At 40.1% G+C, this 21,384-nt stretch overlaps 1 protein-coding gene across 6 annotated transcripts in view; it reads left to right on the forward strand.

The window, feature by feature from the left end:
* Positions 1–21,384, forward strand: part of SYK (spleen associated tyrosine kinase) — a 59,334-nt gene that overhangs the window by 3,081 nt on the left and 34,869 nt on the right. For 2 of the 6 annotated variants that reach the window (XM_042787953.1, XM_042787956.1), the window contains exons 2-3: positions 18,303–18,420; positions 20,905–21,357. In XM_042787953.1, the coding sequence (XP_042643887.1) occupies positions 20,944–21,357 (414 nt within the window). In that variant the 5' untranslated portion in view covers positions 18,303–18,420; positions 20,905–20,943. Of the gene's footprint in view, positions 1–4,737; positions 4,889–18,289; positions 18,421–20,904; positions 21,358–21,384 lie in introns of those variants that run through there. The other 4 variants (XM_033008940.1, XM_042787954.1, XM_033008941.1 and 1 more) reach the window with 4 other exon arrangements.

Here is a 21,384-nt window from a genome sequence, read left to right on the forward strand (position 1 = left end):
TTTTTTTTTTTAGTGTTCTTTTCTGTTCTGCTTCCTTCATGCTCTTTTTATCCACAGAAGTTTAGATCTCCCGAGCCCGTGGGTTGAATCTGCTGCCTAATCCGTGGGCACAGCCATCCGGTACAGAGCATGTATCAGCATGCAAAGCTGTGTATTTTTACAGCCTTTGAGGCCATAAACTGCAGCAGTGTAGAGTACATCGAGGCAGTCCGCTTAGAGGAACTGTGACTTCTTTTTTTTTTTTTTTTTTTTTTTTTTTTTTCATTCCTCTGTTGAGCATTGAGCGATAAACAGACAAATAAGGAAGTTTGAATGTGCTTTATATTCTGACAGTTATCCTGGGGGGGAGAGAGCCTACAGTGTGTTGAAGACAAAGTAATTTGAACTAAAGGGTTGGGAATCAGTTAAGATGCTAAGTAGCTAATCATTTCGCTTTTCACATTCAGTTGAAGTAACTGCAAAATCCCAAGAGAAATATGGTTGAAGTGTTCTGGTTTTGCTTCTGTTAAAAAATGTTACCACTCTGTCAAAGCAAAGGTGAACTGTGCAGCTTTCCCATTTGCACAGTGTTAAGGTTCTGGTACAATAGCAGAATCTGATCTGAAGTCTCAGGAAGAGAAAAACTAAATTTATTTTTAGAATCGGCTAGCCTGTTATGTTGAGCACATAGTAACAGCTTAGAAGACCGATGGTAAAATTATAAGATGGATTTAAGCAACTTTGAAAATACTGATGACCGAGAAACAAAAGATGTAGAGGCATTTCCATGGTCTCCCATCTTTTCATTTTGGATCTGTTGTGCCAGAGGCATTGGAAGTGGGAGAAGTCACTTCCTTCATGTATGTTGTGTTCAGAGGTCATGGTCTCACAATCAAGTAATTTTTTTTCAAATTACTCTTCTTTTTTCCTTCCGAATTCTTTTCCAATATGCAATATTTAGCAGAAAGCAATGAGTCTGTTGTCATTGCTGGTTTGAATATTGTGACTGTAAGAAATCATGTTTGCATCTGAATCCACTGAAGATACTAGGTTGTGTCATCCTTTTTCCAGCATTATAGACTTTTGGATCAGTGCCTCAAGATCTGTTGTGTGCACATTAGACAGGCTGTGCCAGAATCTGCTTTCAGTGGCATGTGTTTAGTTCCAGAATAACATAGCTGAAAAGGGGAACTTGTCTGGTTTTATATCATAATTACAAGGAATACAACACTTATCTTCAAATGTGGGTAGTAGTTACAGAAAGATTGTTCCAATGAGCTATTTAAAATTACTTATTTTTTACTTAAAGGTAAACACATGCTTAAGTGAGTTAATCCACTGGGGCGAAAATACTTGTACGCAGGTGCAAGGTACACAGGGTGCCTGTTTGAAAGATGAAGATGGTCTTGCATGTTCATGTTTGTGAGCATGAGTAGTAAGGTTCAGTCGTAAGAATGAAGACTTCTCGCCTTTCAAGGATTTGCAGGATCAGCTTCTTAAATTGTAATTTGAGAAAAAAATAGCTTTTTTATTACAGGGAAACAGTTTTGTAATCCAATTTAACAGTAGTTTTGCTTGCATTTGACAATGAAGAAAATCTCGGAGCAGGAGGTAATGGTAGCTCACTTCAAGTCTTAGCTGGCGTTTCTAGAAATGCTTTTACAGAGAACATGCCTAGTATTTGCACCACTTTTACAGAGAAACATTAATAATTTCTGCAGTTTAATTTTGATCACTCTTGCGAGAAAAAGAAGCCCTGGGCTTTGTAGGATCATTCCCTATTCTTGTATGCAGTAGAGGATAGTACAATGCACAATTATTTATGTTTATTTTAGGCATAGGAAAAATAATTTGATCACAAAGTTGTTGGTTAGTATTTGCATTTTCCTCCTTTAATTTAAGGTTTCAGCAGCCAGGTGACGTAGCTGATGTTGTCTAGCTTTTAATTCCATGACATGGGGTAACGTGAAGGCATACAATTAAGCAGAAGATAACCTTTTGCCACTGACTTCTGCATTGCTTGTCGGGGTGATGGGGAGACGTCAGCACTGCAAGTGCAAGTGTGAAGGAGCCTGTGTGCTCCTGCATCAAAATAAATGATTTCAGTATTTACTGTAGGGAAAGATAATTGAAAAATATTCATAACATTTAATGCAAACTGTCACCTGCCTCAAAGAAGTAAAATTTTGTAGTTTGTCTTTACATTCCAAAGTTAAAATTAGGTCATAACTTCCTGTCCTTGTAGCTACAGTGACTACATGGCCACTTATTTAAATGTGGCTGTTGTAAAAAGGAAAGAAAGGGGAAAATTATTTTTGAGATGTGCGGGTATCCTAATGTTCTAAGGAGACTTTGGTGTATGCAAAATGCCACAAGCCTTCCCTTTGTACCATGCACTAGAGCAACTAATAAAAAATGAACAAGCGTTAGAACCTAAATAACCAGTGTACAGGAATATGATACAGATAGTTTGTGTGGTTTCACTATCACTTGGTTTGTAACTAGCTGATGTTGGAATGTATTAGGTGGCCCAGCTAGGACTACCCTGTCATTTCTCCAGCTTTGTCCTAATTTGCTTTGGACAAGTGTTCTTCCAGTCTGATATGGGATGCCAGTGGACACTATGCCCAACAACTTCTCTTCCTTTCAAAATGAAAGAAGACAATGCAGGGAATCTTTCAGCACTGACATGGTAGAGGTGAGATGTGAGGTGCTAAAAGCTTTTGTAAAGAAGTAGGACATGTTGCACCGTAGTGTGTAAATCCAACCATGTAAATCCATGAGGCAACTGTAGGCTGGGGATGGAGTTGACATTGGTAGGAATCATAACTGTAGTTGGAAGTAGCTAGAGAAAACACAGGCAGGAAGTGTTAGACTAAAATATGTACCAAGGAAGTGGGCATACAGTTGCCTAAATATTTAAACATCATGAAGTAAAAAAAATAGAATTTGCCTTTTTTTTTTTTTTTTTCAATACTTAAAAATCCATATCTTAAGCAACAGATTTAATAAAATGAGTAAAAGGACCAGGGATCATTATCAAATATATCAGCTACAGCCTACCTCTACCCCCTTGGATAGTCCTTCTCTTATTTTTTTTTTCCCTTTGTTTGGATAAAGTAATGAAGTAAGTGAGAAAAGAAAAGGAAAACAACAGAAAACTTTTGAGACCACAGCCTCTAGATCATGTAGAAACCAGTGTACTGTCTCTTAAAGCCACTGTGACTGAGACTACCTGTGGGATGCTGGAGCTGAAATGCTAAAATCTATGTGTCACTGCTGGCCACAGAGTGTGTAGTTCTGTTTTTAAAATCCTAGTGCCAATTTCAAAATGGACTCTAAAAATTTCAACGTAGTTAATCTCAGTTTAAAACAATGTCATAATGGTTTTTTTAGAAACTAGTTTTCTTGAATTTTTGTAGGGTTGCCTGAAAAGTTGATTTCTTGTCCTACATTTGAAAACTGAGATTTGAAACTTACTATAAAGAAATCGTTTTTCCCAAAAAAGTTTTTAAAAATACGTTACAGAAAAACTTAAACTGGAAAATCCTTTCCATCATTTTGTTTGGAGAGAACATAGAAAAGGAAGCTAGTAAGTGTACTAAGCAGTTGTTCATGTGTAAGTTCTTACTCTGGGAAACTCAGCCCAGATTTGATAACTTTAATCAAAAAAATAAGTTCACTCTCCAAAAAAACAAAACTAAGATTTTGGCAAGGTGAAAATCTCCAACATCTGAAATATGGGCAGCATTAATGTAGTCAACTTTTACATAAAGTGCTAGATTTTACTGCTGCATTTCAAAGAGTACATATGAATTCCACAGTATTTTGCTCAAAAGTTAGTAAAGCAAGCAGAAAGTTTAAGTAAGGATTATTTTTGTAAATCAGATAAGGGGATTAGCTGTCTTTTGAGTGAGCGGACCATCTTGCATGTTTCTGAAGATGATCACTTATTTAAAATGAGTATCAAGAGGAAGAGTGCTGCTCTGACAGGTCTGGTCATGCACGCAGCAGGACACCCAGAATCAAAGAGGGCATCAAAGGAGGCTCGGAGTAGTTACCATGTGCAGTTGGTAAGAAATCTCATGCTGCCGCAGATGAAGTGACTGTGTGACAGTCTTCATCCAGTGGATATAACAAAGATCCCGTCCACGGGTTCTCCTGTGCACAGAAGTGCAGGAAAAAATCCAGTAAGGGAAGAGTGAACTCAAACCCACTGTAGCCTGCTTTCTGCGAAGGATGCAGAGCTGTGTTCACTTGGAAGCAGTGGTGTGTTGAGGGACTGATGTCACTAGCATGAAATCCACTTGCCTCTGCTCCCAAGGGACCAGTTTCATTTCACAGAGGCAGCTTTTTGGCATCCTGGTGTAGCAACTATCTGTAGTGACAGTTACCAGTGGACCATTTAGCAACGTAACCATTGATGCTGTGCAGAGAACAGTACAACAGCAGAAAAGAAGCCTGACTACGAGCTATTTTTTTCCAGCCTGGCAGTTTGTCATGCAAGAGCTAGGGAAATACTGCCTGTTGGCCCAGAACATGCTGAGGCCAGGTGCATCCTCTCTCTGCCTGGGGTGATAAACGGGCCTTGTCAAGGGTATTTCACTGGTCCAGGTGTTGCAAATAGGCTTCCTCCGCGGGAGGGGAGGAGAAGGCTTGTGCCTCTCTCTGTGAACTGTTTGTGGAACATTCTCATGTTTTTTTGTGAGAGGTGCGGTTACAGTTAATCCAAGTGGTCATTTGCTGACTAAGAGGGATTCCTGCCTGCTCAGAGACTGTTTGATCCACGCTTTATAGCAACAAGGAGTAAGCTTTAACTGTGCTGCTTGTTCTGAAGATACAGGGTGGTACAGGGAGAGGATGCAGACTCAGACGTTTCTGGACCACTGATTTGCTGGTGCGCTAATTGGTATGAGGAGCTTTTTTGCTATGCAGTCTGTCTTTCTGATGTATGTGTCCTCACAAATTCTAGTCAGGAAGAGCTGTCTCCATTGCTGGAGGATACTATTTTTGGAGAGAAGACTTCCTTTGATCTGGCTCCTAATTAAAAAAACTATTACATAAATTTTAAGAAACTGATCCTTAATGTTGGCAGTCTGGCTGTGTGAGCTAGTATCACATCTTGCTCTCAAAAAAATAAAATAAAAAAGCTTGTCCTTTCTTTCATACCTCTGTGGGTATGAATGCTTTCTGAGTGTAATTGCTGGCAAGAGATGAGCCACTGCCAGTTACAGTGCCTCTATAGCAGAACATTAACCTTGCTGTATCCTCCTATGAGGAGCATTTCAAAGAATAAAGTAACACGGCACAGCTTTTATAGAGTCTAGAAAGTGGCACTGAAAAGTCGTGGTCAGCTTTGTAGAAACTTGCCTATTCCAGGAGAATGAAAAGCAAGTTATTTTTGTTCCTGCAATAATTTCTCTGCTTTTTATATACTGCAGACTGTTTCAGATGACAGATAATCTTGGTCTGAAAGAGGAACCTGCCTCATTTTGCCACTCTAACTCACAATGAGGCCAGTCCATTGAGGTATCAATTCAGCAACAGGTTTTAGCAATCCTAGAGACAGAGCAATGAATTTCAGAGAAATTAATGAAGTATAATGTGATCCAAATGTTCTTGGTTTGTTGTACTTAACAACATGTGATTGCTAATATTCATGGCTGAGAAACTGAAATTGTTATCTACATTTGTAGCCTCTAGACCAGGAGCTACGTAGAGACAGGGAAAGCTGCACAAAGAAGAGGAATTCATACCCTCATAATAGCTTTGTAAATCTCAGCCTGCAACAGCTAAACAACTAGTTTAAAAAAAGTTAAATTAAGCTATTATTGGATCTAAAAAGCAAACATATCTTTTGGGTCTGCCTACTAATAAAACAAGAGTGGTGTTTATCCCACATTTTGAATGAAAGGTGTCATTTTGTTTTAGTCCTCTGATGCTTTTCAAACTTTGAAACTGATGTAACAATGTTTAATTTCTGCTGAGATACCTTTTCTTGTAAAGATGGAGCTGTTACTTTTCTTCTATATTCTGTCTTATGGTAGCGACTTCCTTCTAGAATTGATGATGCTTTAGGTCTGAGAGATGTTTTGTTTATCAGAGATTTTGCTAAAAATACCACAGAGAATGAAAACCAAAGTTATGGATTGTGCATCTACCCACACTTGGATCCTGATCCTTCTGAACGAAGCCAATCTTTCTCAGTTCTTGTGTTAATAAAAATCCACAATATCACCAGCTCTGTGCTCAGAGCTGCAGTTTTCTCTATTCTTGTGTGTGTTTGGAAATTGGGCAGGTATTCTAGGTTTTGCCTTCCTAGAAAATGAGGAAAATTTTGGTTCCATGTTGTTGGTACAACATTCTGGTAGGTCTGCTTCTTCTGGCAACTTCTTCCTGAGTTGTGAAAAACAACTGACAGTAGTGGACCTTGAAAAAAAAATATTTGGAGTAATTTTTTTTGTGTTTAATGATAGTTTGATGTGTTTTGGTTTTCTTGTGCTATGTTGTCCATAACAGTTTCATCATAGCCATCTCTGTAAAAAGTCTTTTGTAAAAATAAGGATATATTCCACCTAAAACCAGGTTATGCTGACATACTTAGTGTCACTGTATCTTTGAACCTGCAAATATCCAGGTCATTAGGTAGGCAGTTCTGTTTATTTTTAGTGATTCTCCCTGCAAGTAGGCTGATAATATTTTTGTGTTGCTCTTCACATGCTTTGACTGACTTTATAAGTTCATTTTGCACCTTGCTCTGTGCAGCCTCTGTGGCACATAGGAGTTTTACTTTTTACTGTATTCTGGAAAGGCCCTAAACTTGAACAAAACCAGAGAGGAACTTTAAACATAATGTAGTTCTTGAAATATTCAGAGGTAGTTTTGGGCTCCCTGAGAAAGGCTTTTGTAACTGCACCCCAACCCAGTCCTTTTTTTGCTCAGCACTGGGAAGAAAGTTTTCCCTGTACTCTTCTGTAGTCACTGCAGAGCCCATAGCTGGCATTGGTGAAGGTCTGTCTGTGCCCGAAGAAGTTTGTTCACACCTTGTCACAGCAGGAAAATGGGAGATTAGGTAAGAGTCTCCCTGGAGTATCTTGAATGCTTTCGTTCTGATGTTAGCTCATACCCAATGGTCCCACTTTTTAGTATAGTGGTTTAATGGGTACCACTCACAGTAAAGTACTTTTCCCAAAAAGAAGCAGGCTTCCATACAGATGATTCCACCTGTTTTAAGGCAGAAATGCTTATTTTGACAAGAGGTACCTTTAGCTGGAGGCAGTGGTTGCATTTGTAACAGGGTGAGAGATCCCTGGAAAAGGAAAAAAGGGAATGACTTGTAGAGCATGGCAAGGACATGGGAGGAAGTGTTGATTATTTTTTTTTTTTTTTATGGAGGTGTTTTTCTTTTCTTTTTATAAAGAGGGAAACCCCCACCCAATTTGTTTTGTTTTGTTTTGTTTTTTTCTTTTTTTTTTTTTTTTTTTTTTTCTTAAATATCTGTGAAAATCATAGGGTATCTACTGCCAGGAAAAGAATAATTAAAATCCATAAATGCCTGGCTTTTTTTTTGCTTTTTTGTTTTTGCTTTTCAGTATCATTCTGATCTCTTTAAAAGGTCAAAGCAGAAAAACCTTTTCTGAGGAGAACTATGACATGTGAAGAGGTTAACAAAGACAGGAGAGTCCCAAAAGGAAGGTGTTGTGGAAGAGAGACAAGAGATTCTTAGCATTCAGTAAAGAATGTTTTTTTAGTGACCAATGCCCCTCCATGACCTCAATACAGAAGCTTATATACCAAACCCCTAAATAACATAACAAATGCTGTGGTGCTTTTTCTAAGCATCTGTTTGCCTTATAATAGGCCAGTAATACTGTTGCCAAGTCAAGTAGTATTTCCTCAGGAAATACTTCAATAGCTAGAGTGCCTGGAGTAGTTTGATGATATCAGAATGTCAGATCCAATTTAGAATAAATATGGACATTTCTGGCACGTTTCAGTGGAGATAAAAGCATGTGTCTAACTGTCTTCAGTATAGATAAAAATTACTCTGGTAAGCAAATCCAAATAAAAATATTTATAAAATCACAAACTTTTGAAGTTAATAATAATTTTAGGTGTTTGTGATTTTTTTTTTCAGTACTTTGCATGAATAACTCTTTGATACAAGAGGGGAAATAAATGGTGTTTTCCCCAACCCTAGTAGATGGAGCATGAATACCACCTGTTCAGCAGGCAGTTTTTTGTTCTAATGTGGCCAAAATGCTGAAAATTTGCATGAACAAGGGCAAACATTGTTTTATCTTAAACTGAGAAAAGTGCTAGCAAGGCCACTAACTTTCAGAATGAGAACATACAGAACATGCCACAGATTGAACAATCACTTAGGTCACTGATGGTAGTGTTAGATTTAGGCTGTGAATCCCCCAGCCGAAAATTATTCTGGGCCCAAAGTTATCACATTCCCTATTTGTTCCCAGATAGACTTTATCTAAGATACAATTCTGTTAAGGAATGCATCTCAGTGTTTAAAAACCCTAGCAGGATCACTGTAGTTATCCTAAAAGCACCGCAAGAAATCAGAAATATCTGAAAGAAAGAAAATGCTTCTGAAACTGAACTGCTACAAAGTAAAATATGGAACTTGGCAGGTATGTCTGAAGAAGTAGTTGAAGAAGTAGTAAAAGTGAAATTTGCTTGAAAACTAACAGATACGCTTTGTGCATCCGTCAGCATCGCCAAGGAGTGTGTGTGGAACAACAAGAAAGCCTTTGGAAATGAAAGGAGACATATTTTGTGGTCTGAAGTGCAGGGAAAAAAACACAGTGCAGCATAACGCTTAGATCATCAGTAAAAGCATGCAGCGATCAGAGACAGGCATTTGCATGAGGAAGACTTCTTATGGAGAAGCAGGAGAAAACACATGGAGAAGGAGGCCCAAGCACAAGTGATGGGAAGTTTCTGTAGGTTGCCAGCTGGTTAGAGATGCCTCAGGTGGGGGCTGTGACATGCTGCCTCTGGCATAGGTGCATAGCCAGGGCCCCTCCCTGGGGAACATCAGCATACTGGAAGAAACGTGTTGGTGATCCCATGTATGTCACTCTTCCCTCTGAGACAGTACTGCACACATCTCTTTCAGTATGCTGAATGGGGCATTGCTTGAAGGTGGCACTGTCTGCAAAAGCTGTAAAAATCATCAATGTTACCAGTTGAATTAAGTAATATTTCAGATCTTTTTCAGTAGGTCAGAAAGTTCACTCTAGTGTCCTCATCAAACTCTAGATTGTTTGAATAACTTGAGAAAATGGTATTCTGCTTAATTTCCTTCCCTAATGACTTACTTTTAAACATTTACTGTGTTCTTTCTTTATTTCTGCATAATTTCCTCATAAAAATTCCTCTCCTAAGGTCTGGATAGAAATTAAATCTTCATGTTTATGCAGGAAGCTAAAGAACACATTTAAAGGTAATGTGATGAATCAAATTAAGACCACCATTCAGCTGCCTAGACAGACTGGAAGGTGATTTTAAAGGTGAAGAAATGAGAATAGAACAATTGTTTTAATCCATTTTATTTGTTAAAAGACTATAAAAATGTAAATATCTGCTTTAAACATAAGGCAATAACAATGGATTTATAATGCCTTGATGGTAATTACGTCAGAATTTACATCAGTTTGGAGTATACCAGTAAGATTATACTAGGCCCTGGAAGTTCCAAAATATTTAATATACTATTTGAGGTCACCATCAAATGTATATTTTTAATGCTATGCATGCTTAAATCCTTTCAGCTTTTAGGTGTGTTACATAAGGTGGAAACATAGAAGAGAATCTTAGAATGAAAAATTTGTAGTGCTGTTCACAGAGGTACATATTTTGATTCCAAGCATCCTAATTAGACAAAAATTTTAGAAAAAAATTGCATATTCACACCATTCTAATATTATTATTTTTTTCTGTGTATGACCAGAGAACTGTTGAAGTTGCAAGTTGGGTGCTTAAAGTATCACCCTGTGCTAAAACAACTTGTTTCAGTCAGCATATTTTCATCATTCTGCTCTGTCTAGTGAGCCTTTCTTACATCTTTTGCATGCAAAAGATACTTGCTCTAAACTTTACTTCTTTACTTTCAGGCACCGCTCACAGAACTCTACTTTATAAAACAAGGAAAGGGGAAAAAAAATAACTCTGTTCAAATAAAGAGGTTATTTGAAACACTGCTTCACCACTACATGGCCTTAGATCTTTTGTCACATTTCATTCCTTTTACTCATTAAATAGTTGGATGAGTAAACTTATCAATCAGCTGTCCTGAAGTTTCCTTCCACATTTCTGTCTGGTCTTTGTAGAAAGATTCATACTCCTATTTATAATTTTTTCTGTTAGAGTGGAGATCAGTACCTCAGTAAGATTATGCTTACTGCTATGCAAAACTTTCAATAAAATAATTATTCTACCTTTATCCTTGTCTAAATGTAAGAGATGAAAGAGAAGCAAGCTAAGGGTAGCAGTATGGTCAGCACAGATTCTTTCTAACACTTTCCAGCTGAGCTTTCCCTGGTTTTGCTCCTTCGTTTTGTAAGAATGTTCCGCTTCCCTGCATGCATGAAATGTGTGAAATACTAAACTCTTGCGTTACGTCTGGAGTACCCACTGTCTGCAACACTTACGGGGAAGCTACCTGAGGGGAAGTGGGTACCTCATTTTCCTATGTATTTGCATAATATTTTTGTTCTTGCCTGTAAGGTAACCATAATATTTGCTTGCATTTGTAGCTTCCTTAAAAGTCAAATTTAATGGCTTTGGGGAGAATTGCACTTTAGACCCACTTTTACTGTTATGCTCAAATGCATCTCTCAGGTAACCAGCCACAGTTCCTTCGGCCCTCCCAAGGGTAAAGCCTTATGTTCAGCCCTTTTGGGACTTAATCTCCATTTTACAGACTCACTTTTGTAACTGTGCTGACTTGACAAGCTCAGCATCATTTGTCCCCTGGAGAAATTTAGATGAGGTGAAAAGTGTGAATCCAAACACATTTTCTTCTACTCTATTACCAATCCTAGAAGTGTATTGTACCCCCAAAAAGAAGGCAAGATTTTGAAAGTCCAACCAAAGCAAACATCCATCTCAAACTCAGAAATTCTTCCAAAATAGATAAGTTGTTAACCATTGCCTAATGTTTTATGTGTATAGTTGGCTCCTTGAATGTCCATGGGACACTGCATCAGTCCAAACATTTCCTAACATTGCTAGACACTGAATATTCTTCATATATTATACATGGTGGAGAAACCTTGCCTGAAATCCATCAACATGAACCTGTTTTGCAAAAGAAAATCAGGCCTATGTTGTCTGAAACAGTTATAAATAAATTGTTTGTGAAATCTGGGAGATCATAAGGATCTTTCTGCTATTCTTTCAGAGATAATGAAGTAATCTTCTCCATATTTTGTACATGTTTTATAGCAGGCTTTGATATTTATTTGAGCTTTACACTTCTCCATTTTGCTTTCTGAAGAACTAAGATATTCCCTCATCAGTGCCACTGCCATTTCATCTAAATTGCAACCACTAGATATTTTTTTGCTTTCCCCTCTGTCTCAGGAACTATAAACTGGTAAAAAGGAACAACGTTTTTAAATGTACCCATCACAGGAAGGCTTTAGGTGTAGTATAGAATCATCCTTTTTAAAAAGTGAAGAAAACATGTTTTATTTTCCTCGACCTTTAGCCAACATCTTGACTAAAAACTCACAGGATTATGAGAAAATAAAATCAGGTATGAGAGGTGCTCTGACTGATCTGTGAAATGCAGATTACAAGCAAATTTTCATAAATTCAGGCTACTAAATTTGTCCCATTCCAGGTAAAACTTGAAGTAGCAGAGTGAGAATGGTCAGTGGCTGAAACCATGCAGTGCTTACCTGACTAGAGTAGACCAATATTGAGCATTGACAGTGGAAGTTTCTAGCATTCCTCCCCAAATACTGCCTTGATAGTTTTCATAATTTAATTACAAACTTTTAATTGATAATTTACAGGAGTGACATGATAATATTATGTGTGACATATTTTCATTAAGGATTCCATTGATGGGCTGTAGCCTTGCCTTTTTGTGAGAATTGATAATACTCAGAAAAGAACTTGGAAGTTTTATTTATATTTGTTGCCTTCTTAGTTTCATATATAAATACTTTCTCGCTGTGTAAGGCTGTATGGTTTTGGTTTAACTTTTGTAGGATGTGGAAGGATTAGGTCACCTGCATATGAGTTGGCTGGTGTTCATGGACTTTGTGATCTGTATGAACTCAAACTCCAAAGGAGTCTTCAACAAATGCCAGTGAAACGGAGCAGTTTTGTAGTGAATGCTGTATCTCAAGATCGTCATAAAACAAAAGCCTCGTACTGGTTATTTTTAAGGCAATAGAACACTTACCTGTACTCTAGATCTTGGAAATAGGCATGCAGCATGACTAAGAGGGAGTTTCTGTCCTCCTGGGTAACATCAGATAGATGCCTAAAGCAGCCAGGTGAAGGGAGGAATCCAGAGATGGCATTTATGTTGTTCTCATTATGATGAGATGTAAATAACTAATTTAGGACATAGACAGCTTGACTAAACATACAAAGTGTTACTTTCTCTGTCACATTTTGTCCCACGTGAGAAGGACACAGAACATGTTCATAGGCTTCTAGAAGCTGGAGTAACTGTATTTATATTTGTTTGTTGTTATCTTTTGGGAGGTCAGTTTGTAGGCATGATAAGCCGTGTCAAAGAATCCAATTTTGCACCTGGAACAGCCTTTTTTACCTCTCTTTCATTCAATGTGTTGGTCTTCTATCAGGAAAACTTCAATATCCTTATTAGAGGGGCCTGTTGTGTCAAAAATGCATTATTGCCCACAGCATTCATCTCAGATAAGAAGTCTTTATAATGCCCTTAACTCAGAGCATCCACCACCTTGAAGAGGTGTATTTTAATGTTTTTTGGTGACTGAAGTTTACCAAAGAATGATGACTTCTTGAACAAATGTTCTGGGCAATTCTGGGATATCATCATAAGCAATTTGGTCCTGCAACTATGCAAGTTGCTTCAGCCAAGTCATTATCGGTGCCAGAATGAAGTATTTTCACAAACTGGAGGTTGTGGAGTGTATCACCCATGACTGCTGCTGAGAGAGGTCATAGTGTCAATAAGTGAGTCCAAGCTGTTTAAATGCAGACCTATCACAGACACCTACTTTTTACTACTCACGACTCCACCATATCTACCATTCCCCCAAAATGTTTTTCTCTGACCATCTGTGCCATTGTCCTACTGGGGGCCAGAGTCTACTTTAGTTTTTGTGGTATTTCTTGTACTTGAGAATTCCGAACTTGCTGTGGACTGCTAGATCACATTTCAACTGGTTTTGCCTAGTTTTCTAAAGAAACTGACTGATGCAGTCACCATCCTGTCAGGCTCTCCTGATAGCTTTTTACTTATGGCCCAATTTCTCAGAGGAGACGGTCTCATGGATAATCTGATCAGTCATTTATGGGAATAAATAAATGTGCCCAGAGGAGAATAAGCCAACACGGTACCTCCATTGCATGAAAGCATGAGCTCAACATGTGCCCATTTTAGTAAGCCTGCAAACAGTAAATGCATAGCAGCAGCATGTATTCCTCTGCTACCCAGTAGTTAGTAGATGAGGAGGAAGCTGAGGGTACTTGAGTAGGTGCTTGTGAGAAATTTGGAAGATGGAGCAAGTGTGAGTCTAATAGGAGGAGCCTGGCTTATTGCTTGAAAGCTGTAGTGCATGAATTCGTAGGAAACTAGGCCTTGTTTGCAGAGCAGTTTGTTGTTTCAAGGAGAGCTTTGCACGCTTTTCACTAGTTGGTGTTAGAGATGAAAAGGAAAAGAGGATTGAAAGGGATTTTTTTTTTCCTTTATTGCAAGCTTCTAGAGAGCATTTGCTTCTAAAAATTGGGTCCTATGGAGCAGTGTAACTGATCAGTGAAGAATGGTTGAACTGCTTGCCCAACGTCTCTACCCATATGTTGACATGGTACTGTGTTACTCACTGTACTTTGCACATTTGCCAACACAGCTGATACTTTTTCAGGATTAAGGAGTTTGTTTTTACATCAGAGTATGAAGAGGAGGAGAGAACCCAGTCTATGTCTTTAAATAACTATACAGAATTAATCTCAATGGCTTCTCCAGCAGCCAATATCTTTGGGGAATTTTAATTAAACCCCCTTTTTTAAAAACCTTTTATTCCTTTGCCATATTCAAGTACAACTTTTAAAAAAAATAAAACTAGGTCATTCAATACAAAGCAAACAGCCCTTAAAAGACAGATCTTTAGCAGCAGTTAAAATTGTGTATTTCAGCAGTGCTATACCTGTGTACAACAGTGGCATTTCTGAGTGCCTCATTTTAGCTGAGTGAAGTTCTGACTCAAATGCATAAACTCTAATTGCATTAACAATGCTAACTATAGAATATAGACATAATACACATAATTCATCTACTAGAAAGGATTGTATAAAGACTGAATTTGTCAAAACTAATACCCTTTCACCTGCAGAGTTGAACCTGACTGTTCAGGTTAACAGGTTACTTTCATAAAAAGTATCAAAATGGGCTTTAAACAAAATTGAAGAACTGTGTGTAGCACTGCAGCCAGTAGATAATATGACAGTCCAGGCCAACATCAATTCAACCTCCAGCAAGAAGTAATAAGGACCAGTTCCACTCCCTCAGTCAGAATGATGAGCATGCAGGTGACGAGCCTCCAGGAGCATGCAGTATCTCAGTTCTGACTGGGCAGATTCCAGCTGCAACCTTACTGCCATCCATCCACAGTTGATCCCAAAGGAGTGGCTACACCTTTTGTAGTTATACTGGAACTTTTTTCAAATCTAATAGTTTGGTAACATCACTGCGAGAACAGCAGCATGAAGCTCAGCACTGTCTAGTTTTTTGAGCATTTAGCCAGATTTCTAGGTCAACATTTAAATTCCAATGAATGTCCTGATGTACCACCATCTATGCTTTCTCTATGTGAGAGGAATAGTTCCATTTAACTTGGTATGCCTGTACATGCTCCCCCTTTGGAGAGTGGTTTGGAACATCTTTTTGAAAGACTAGAGAAATTTCACTCAGAGGCTGTTGGTCCTATTTCTGTGCATACCTATCTCTTCTGTTTTGTGTGTGTGCTGTGACTTCTTAATGAATAGATTTGAGTTTTTTCAACATTTATTTTAATATGCATAAACAATGCTGAATTGTCAGCAGTGGAAAAACTTGGCATTACATATTACACAAAAATCAGACCACCAAAGAAAACTTGTGTCTGGGCAACTCATCCTGGAGATCGTATAGTAAATGCTGAGACCAATCTGAGACTAAGCAGTACTCTGAGGAGTAACCGGATCTGAAACACATCAAAGTCAAATTAATTTTAATTTCAGTAACCATTGCAACAGTATCTTTTGTAGGCAGGGAATGCAAGTTTCCTCTCCCTTCACACCCTATCCCCACCCCACTGTTATTAACTCATAATTTAATTCTAAACTTCTTCATCCGTTTTAGACACGAAGGTCCTAACGTTTTTTTCAGCCTGAAAGTAAAGATACAGAGGAAAGGGACTTCCATGAAATACTTCCATGAATATAAATTCCCACAGATTAAGAGTGTAGTGGCATTCTTCTGTTTGAATTTTGTTCACTACAGCATTACTGAGGTGTTTTGAACAGGTACTGCAGTGCAGTACCATTCCTGTCATGACAATTGTATGGAATTATTTTGACCTTTTCTCCAAATTATCTGTACAGTGCTGGTGAAGCACCAGTGTGGATCATTCATCCATCCATGCATCCAGTGTGTCTGTGTCCAGGCTAATCTCCCTACCAATATGCCAATGGAAACCTTCTGCAGTCTCAGTACTGACACCTGACAGCTGTGCCCTCTGTGTCCCATCTGCCTCTGCTGTTGCAGACCACAAAGATTCATGCAGAATAGAAATTATAGCAAATGTTCTTTTACTTTAATTCTGGTGGAAAATGATTTAAGCTATTTCCTTACTGAAAACCTAGCAGCAAATCTGTTTTCTTCCACTCTTCCTGAAAGTGAGATTGCAGACTTGGAGCCTGCCTTCAAGGAGCACTTTACCAGAGGTAGATGATGTATGTTAATCTCCTAGCCAGCAGTATCTGTGGTGCAGAATGGAGTGAAAAAGAATGACATAGCGACATGGGGGTGTCTGAGGGAAACAGGTAAGTAGGAATGAAGGAAACAGGGAGTATAACATTCAAAGCCTCCATATTTGTAGTGACTTTCAGATTAAGAGAATCAAAGAATCATAGAAGCATTTAGGTTGAAAAATACCCTTAAGATCATTGAGTCCAACCGTAAATCTAATGCTACCAGGTCCACCACTAAACCATGTCCTTAACTGCCACGTCTACAGGTCTTAAATACCTCCAGGGATGGTGACTCAACCACTTCCCTGGGCAGCCTGTTCTAGTGTTTAATAACATTTTAGGTGAAGAAATTTTTACTGATATCCAACCCAAGCCTCCCCGGGTGCAACTTGAGGCCATTTTCTCATCCTATCACACTTGGAAGAGGCTGGCAGCAGCCCTGTCTGGGGCGGCTGGCTGGTGCTGCCGTCCCTTGCAGCAGAGCCGCTCCCCGCCATGGCTTCCTCGGCGCCCGACGGCCTGTCCTGCCGAGAGAGACGTGCAAAGTGCTGGAGCTTGTCTGGTGCTAGGAGGGCAAAAGCCAAGCAAGCCCCAGAAGGCTGTGGGAGAGGGAGGCAAGGGCCTCCCGAGGGCTCTCCTTGCCAGCTGGAAAGCAGCAGCCGCAGCCCCGTGGGCCAGCCGGCCAGCCAGCCCCAGGGGCTGTCCTGCACCCCTGCCTTCCCGCGTGGGCTCCCCCAGGCAGGCTGCCCGCGCCGGACGGAGAGGTGCCGGGGAAACCTCCTGCCCAGGCACGGGGGGAAGGCAGGCTTGGGCAAAGGGCCCTGGGCAGGCGGAGCACGGGTGGCTCTGGCGGGGAGAGGCTCCAGCTGGGGCTCGGCAGGAGCTGGGGCAGGGCAGAGAGACGTGGGGACGAGATGTGCCCTTGCCTCTGCGCCCCCGCGGACGTGGGCTGCAGGGAGGGAGGGAGGGAGGGAGAGCGGGAGGGGAAGCCCCGATCTCCTCCGCAACCTCCCCAGCGCTCGAGCTGGCTGGGGCGAGACGCCCGAGGCGGGCTCTGGCGAACTCTCGGGGGGCCCTGGGGGAAGAGCTGGCACGCCCGAGACCCTCAAGCCCCCCGCGCTCTTCCCCAAACACCATCAGGTTAGCGCAGGGTACCTGCAGGAGGCGGTCAGGGAAGACGGAGGAACTTGCCGGGAGCCTTCACCGCTGCCGGCGTCCCTGGCACCGTGTCGTGCCCACTGGCCAGGTACAGGCACCGACGGGCCCCGCAGCGCCGCGCAGCCGGGCAGAGGAGGGAGGGCACTGGAAGGGGCTGCCTCTGCACAGCGCCCAGACCTGCTGCTCTCCCCCACGCCAAAGCCGGTGGAGCAAGCCGAAGGGCCTGCTGGAGCCCGCACGCCTCGCCTGTGCGCCCACAGGGGCCCAGGCACAGGGGCTGTGGCTGCTGAAAAGCAGCGAGGTTTGGGGCTGTCACAGCCATTCCCTGGTAGCGTTACAGGGGTGCCAGGGGCTGCCCCTGACGGCTGCCCAGCAATGAAGGCAGATGCCCCCAAGGGGGAAAGATCGCTCACAGGATGTTTCCCTTTGTTGAACTTCATTAAGTTCCTCTCAGCCCAATTCTTCAGCCTTTCTAGGTCTCTGAAAGGCATCACAACCCTATGGTGTTTCAGCCACTAGGATAATACACTATTTTGTATTATCTCTGAACTTGCTGAGGGTTCACTCTCCTCATTGTCTACCTCCTTAATGAAGATCTTACAGAGTATTGGCCCCAATACAGACCCTGGGTTACAGCACTATTAACTGCCCTCCAACTGGACCTTGTACTATTGATTACAATCCTCTGGCTCTGCATTATGTTACTGAAACAATTCTGTTTAAGGAAAGCTGTCTTTGTCTTCATCTAGCGCAGCTGAAATTATCATTTTGCATAGTACTTTATGCAGAATCAATGTTTGATGGTGACTTACTGAGGACTGCTTTCTTCTGTCTCTTCTGTTACACCTTTATTTTGCAATTAATAAACAAGAGCTATATCATTAGATTAGTATGTGATCTTAAACCAGTAACCTTTGGCTGCAAACCACAAGAGTAATAAATAACATGCTGCACACAGCTCTGTTTTGTAGGCCTGCAGTAGCTCTGCAGCTTTGATGTCTCCCTTCTTTGGGAAGGTGGAAGAAGACCAGAAGATCTGCACAACATGTGATTTTTCCTGACTGTGTCCTGTCTAGTTTTCTATACTGGGTGAGCCTTGTTTATCTGATTTGTGTGTTTCTCCGTCCCCACACGCCACCTTGTCCCCTCACCCCCTTCTTCACATATTCACAGAGCAGCAGAGGTACTGCTCTGCTGTTTCTGAACCCAGGCGGAAAAGACAGCAGATGAGCTATGATCCACTGATGGGCCATATCTGAACTGAGCAGTAGGCACACCACACCTCTGCCTGCTGCAGAGCTGCCAGGGAAGGTGTCAGCCTCAAAGCACCATGTGCCAAAAGGCCCTCTTTGAGACATGCATTCCTCAGCTGCAGCTTTGCACTATGGACCCTCCCTTCTTACATGATCTTCCACAAACTCCTCTTCACCTGTGCTCATGTAACTCAGTTTCTCACTTCTGCCAGCTGCAAGCTGAGAAGTCTATAAACCCCATTCACATACTTCCTGAATTATTTAGTGCTGATTCCGCAGACTGCCACATGGCTTCCCTAAGATCATTCCCTGTTTAATGGTGAAGGGCACACTGTTTTTACTGCTATATCCTGCACAGCAATTGAAGCAGGAACTGAATTTCTGATCTTTTAGTCTGCTTCTAGCCAAGGCGATGGGAGGTGGGAAAAGAGAGCTGCAATAACCTGAATAATACTCAGATAACGGTATTTTGTAGGTTAATGTTCACAGGTTTCACATTCAGTATATATACATTTTATTTAGTATATCTACATTGGGAAAAAAGAATACAAGATGTGCAGTGATACTGTAAATACAAAGAAAACAGCAATGTTTTTCCTCTGATAATATACTTGTAGTGTTGCCTAGTTAGCCTGAGTCTGAATAATACACTACAGATAGCAGAAGCTGTCACCTATATTGTATACTTGAGAGTATTTTATTATCAGGTCATCACAACTGAACTTAAAAGACAAGGAAAAAAAATTTAGCAATGAACTTGTGAGATATTTCCTAAAGAAAAGTTTAATCTGGCACACACAAATAATACAACCATAAGCACATACTGCTAGTTTTATTCAACATTTCATGTGTTCTCTGAAATAAATTTTCCAGATCTTGAAGTCATTTTACAGATGCACAGACAGTAGTACTTAGTGGGATTTTTCTTTTCTTTCTAGACTGAAAGAAAATGTTGAACTGTTCCTAAATGGAGTTCCTTTCTTCTTACGCCTCATAAACTGTAGATGTAACAGTCTGTGACCAGTCCTGATTAAACAGTGATTGGATTGGGGAGCATTTGGAGAAGAAAGAATATGAAAAACTCATAACATTGTAGGAAACAATTAATGACTCAACTGGTGACCCTGCAATTACATAAGTAATTCCAGTTGTGGACTGCTTCATCTGACAAAAAAAGAGCTTGCAAGTACTCTTGCAAGAATACAGGTCTCATTGATGTCAGTATATGCACTTCCTATCCACTTAAATGTTATCAGCAGGCAGCTGGGGTATTCTTCCCAGTATCCATTAGATAGTCATTTAAATGTCATTAATATGAATAGTAAACCAAATTCAGCTTTTGCATTCTGATATCTCCTCTTCAATAATGTGAGACAAAAGTAATTCCAGCACAGTACTTCACTGTCCAGGCAGTGTAAATCTGCCATGTGGTTTAATGAAAATAAATTTCTCTGCTGATAATGTAGGTTAGAGACTGGAATAATTCAGAGAAGACAGGACACAAGAACAGTATTCCTGTAGCTAGACTTTTATATACTACTTGTGCATAATTTTTAAAAAACGTGTTGATATTAACATATAATAATATATATAAGATATATAAAAATATACAAGAGATTATTTTTATTGTTATATTAAACGAATTTAAGCCGTCTATGTTATGTTTGCTATTATTCTTCAGAGATGTTGAACTTTAATCTATTCTGTGTTTTGTTGGTAACGTGCCTTCATATTATTTCAATATAAACTGTTTGAAATGAAAATTGTCCAAAAAGACACAATCACTTTTTTCCCCCTATTAAAAAAAAAAAAACATTGGTAAATTTCTATGGAGAGGAGTGTTAACTCTTTTAGTATAGGACTTTTGTCCATACTAAGCCCACATACTGACATAAATTATTCTTATAAACAAAATTATAATGACACAAAGCTGGAATGAAAAACTGTTCTAATTGAATCTTTCTTGCCTAGTTATTTCCTTTTATTGGGGAGCACCTGAAGACCAGTACAGAAGGATGGATAGAGGTATACAGTCAAGTGAAAATGTCAGGACCTCTATATGGCTAGGCAAAAGGAGCAGAGAGGGAAAGAGCTAAAGGAAACTTGTGCAATTACAGAAAACTTTTGTATTACTGTGTAACAGTGAAAAATTTTCTGTTTGGATTTAGACAACTTCTAACAAGTTAAAAATAAAAATGTGATCTTCATCCCAAAATCTTTTTAAAAATGTATTACCAAAATACCAGATGTGAACTGCCATGTTACTGATTTATAATTTTTTTTTTCAGCTGATAGTCATGTCTCTGTCCTTGTTTTTCAGATACAGAATACTAAGTTTCCTACTTGGGAAAGACAAAGCATGGCTTCCAACACAGCGAACCCTGCCAACCATTTGCCATACTTCTTTGGCAATATTACACGTGAAGAAGCTGAGGTGTATCTGATGCAAGGAGGAATGAGTGATGGACTATACTTGCTCCGGCAAAGCCGGAATTACCTGGGGGGCTTTGCCTTATCCTTGGCCCATGGAAGGAAGGCTCATCATTATACAATTGAGAGGGAGCTGAGTGGCTCATATGCTATTGCAGGAGGCAAGTCGCATGCCAGTCCTGCTGAACTCATTAACTATCACTCAGAGGAAGCAGATGGCCTTGTCTGCCTACTGAGAAAACCTTTCAACCGACCACCAGGCGTTGAACCCAAAACAGGACCCTTTGAAGATTTAAAAGAGAACCTCATCAGAGAGTATGTTAAACAAACTTGGAATTTGCAGGTAAATCCAGGCTGATTCTGCCATAAA

Source organism: Tyto alba, unplaced genomic scaffold, assembly GCF_018691265.1.
Source record: "Tyto alba isolate M040663 unplaced genomic scaffold, T.alba_DEE_v4.0 Super-Scaffold_13, whole genome shotgun sequence".
Lineage (NCBI taxonomy): Eukaryota > Metazoa > Chordata > Aves > Strigiformes > Tytonidae > Tyto > Tyto alba.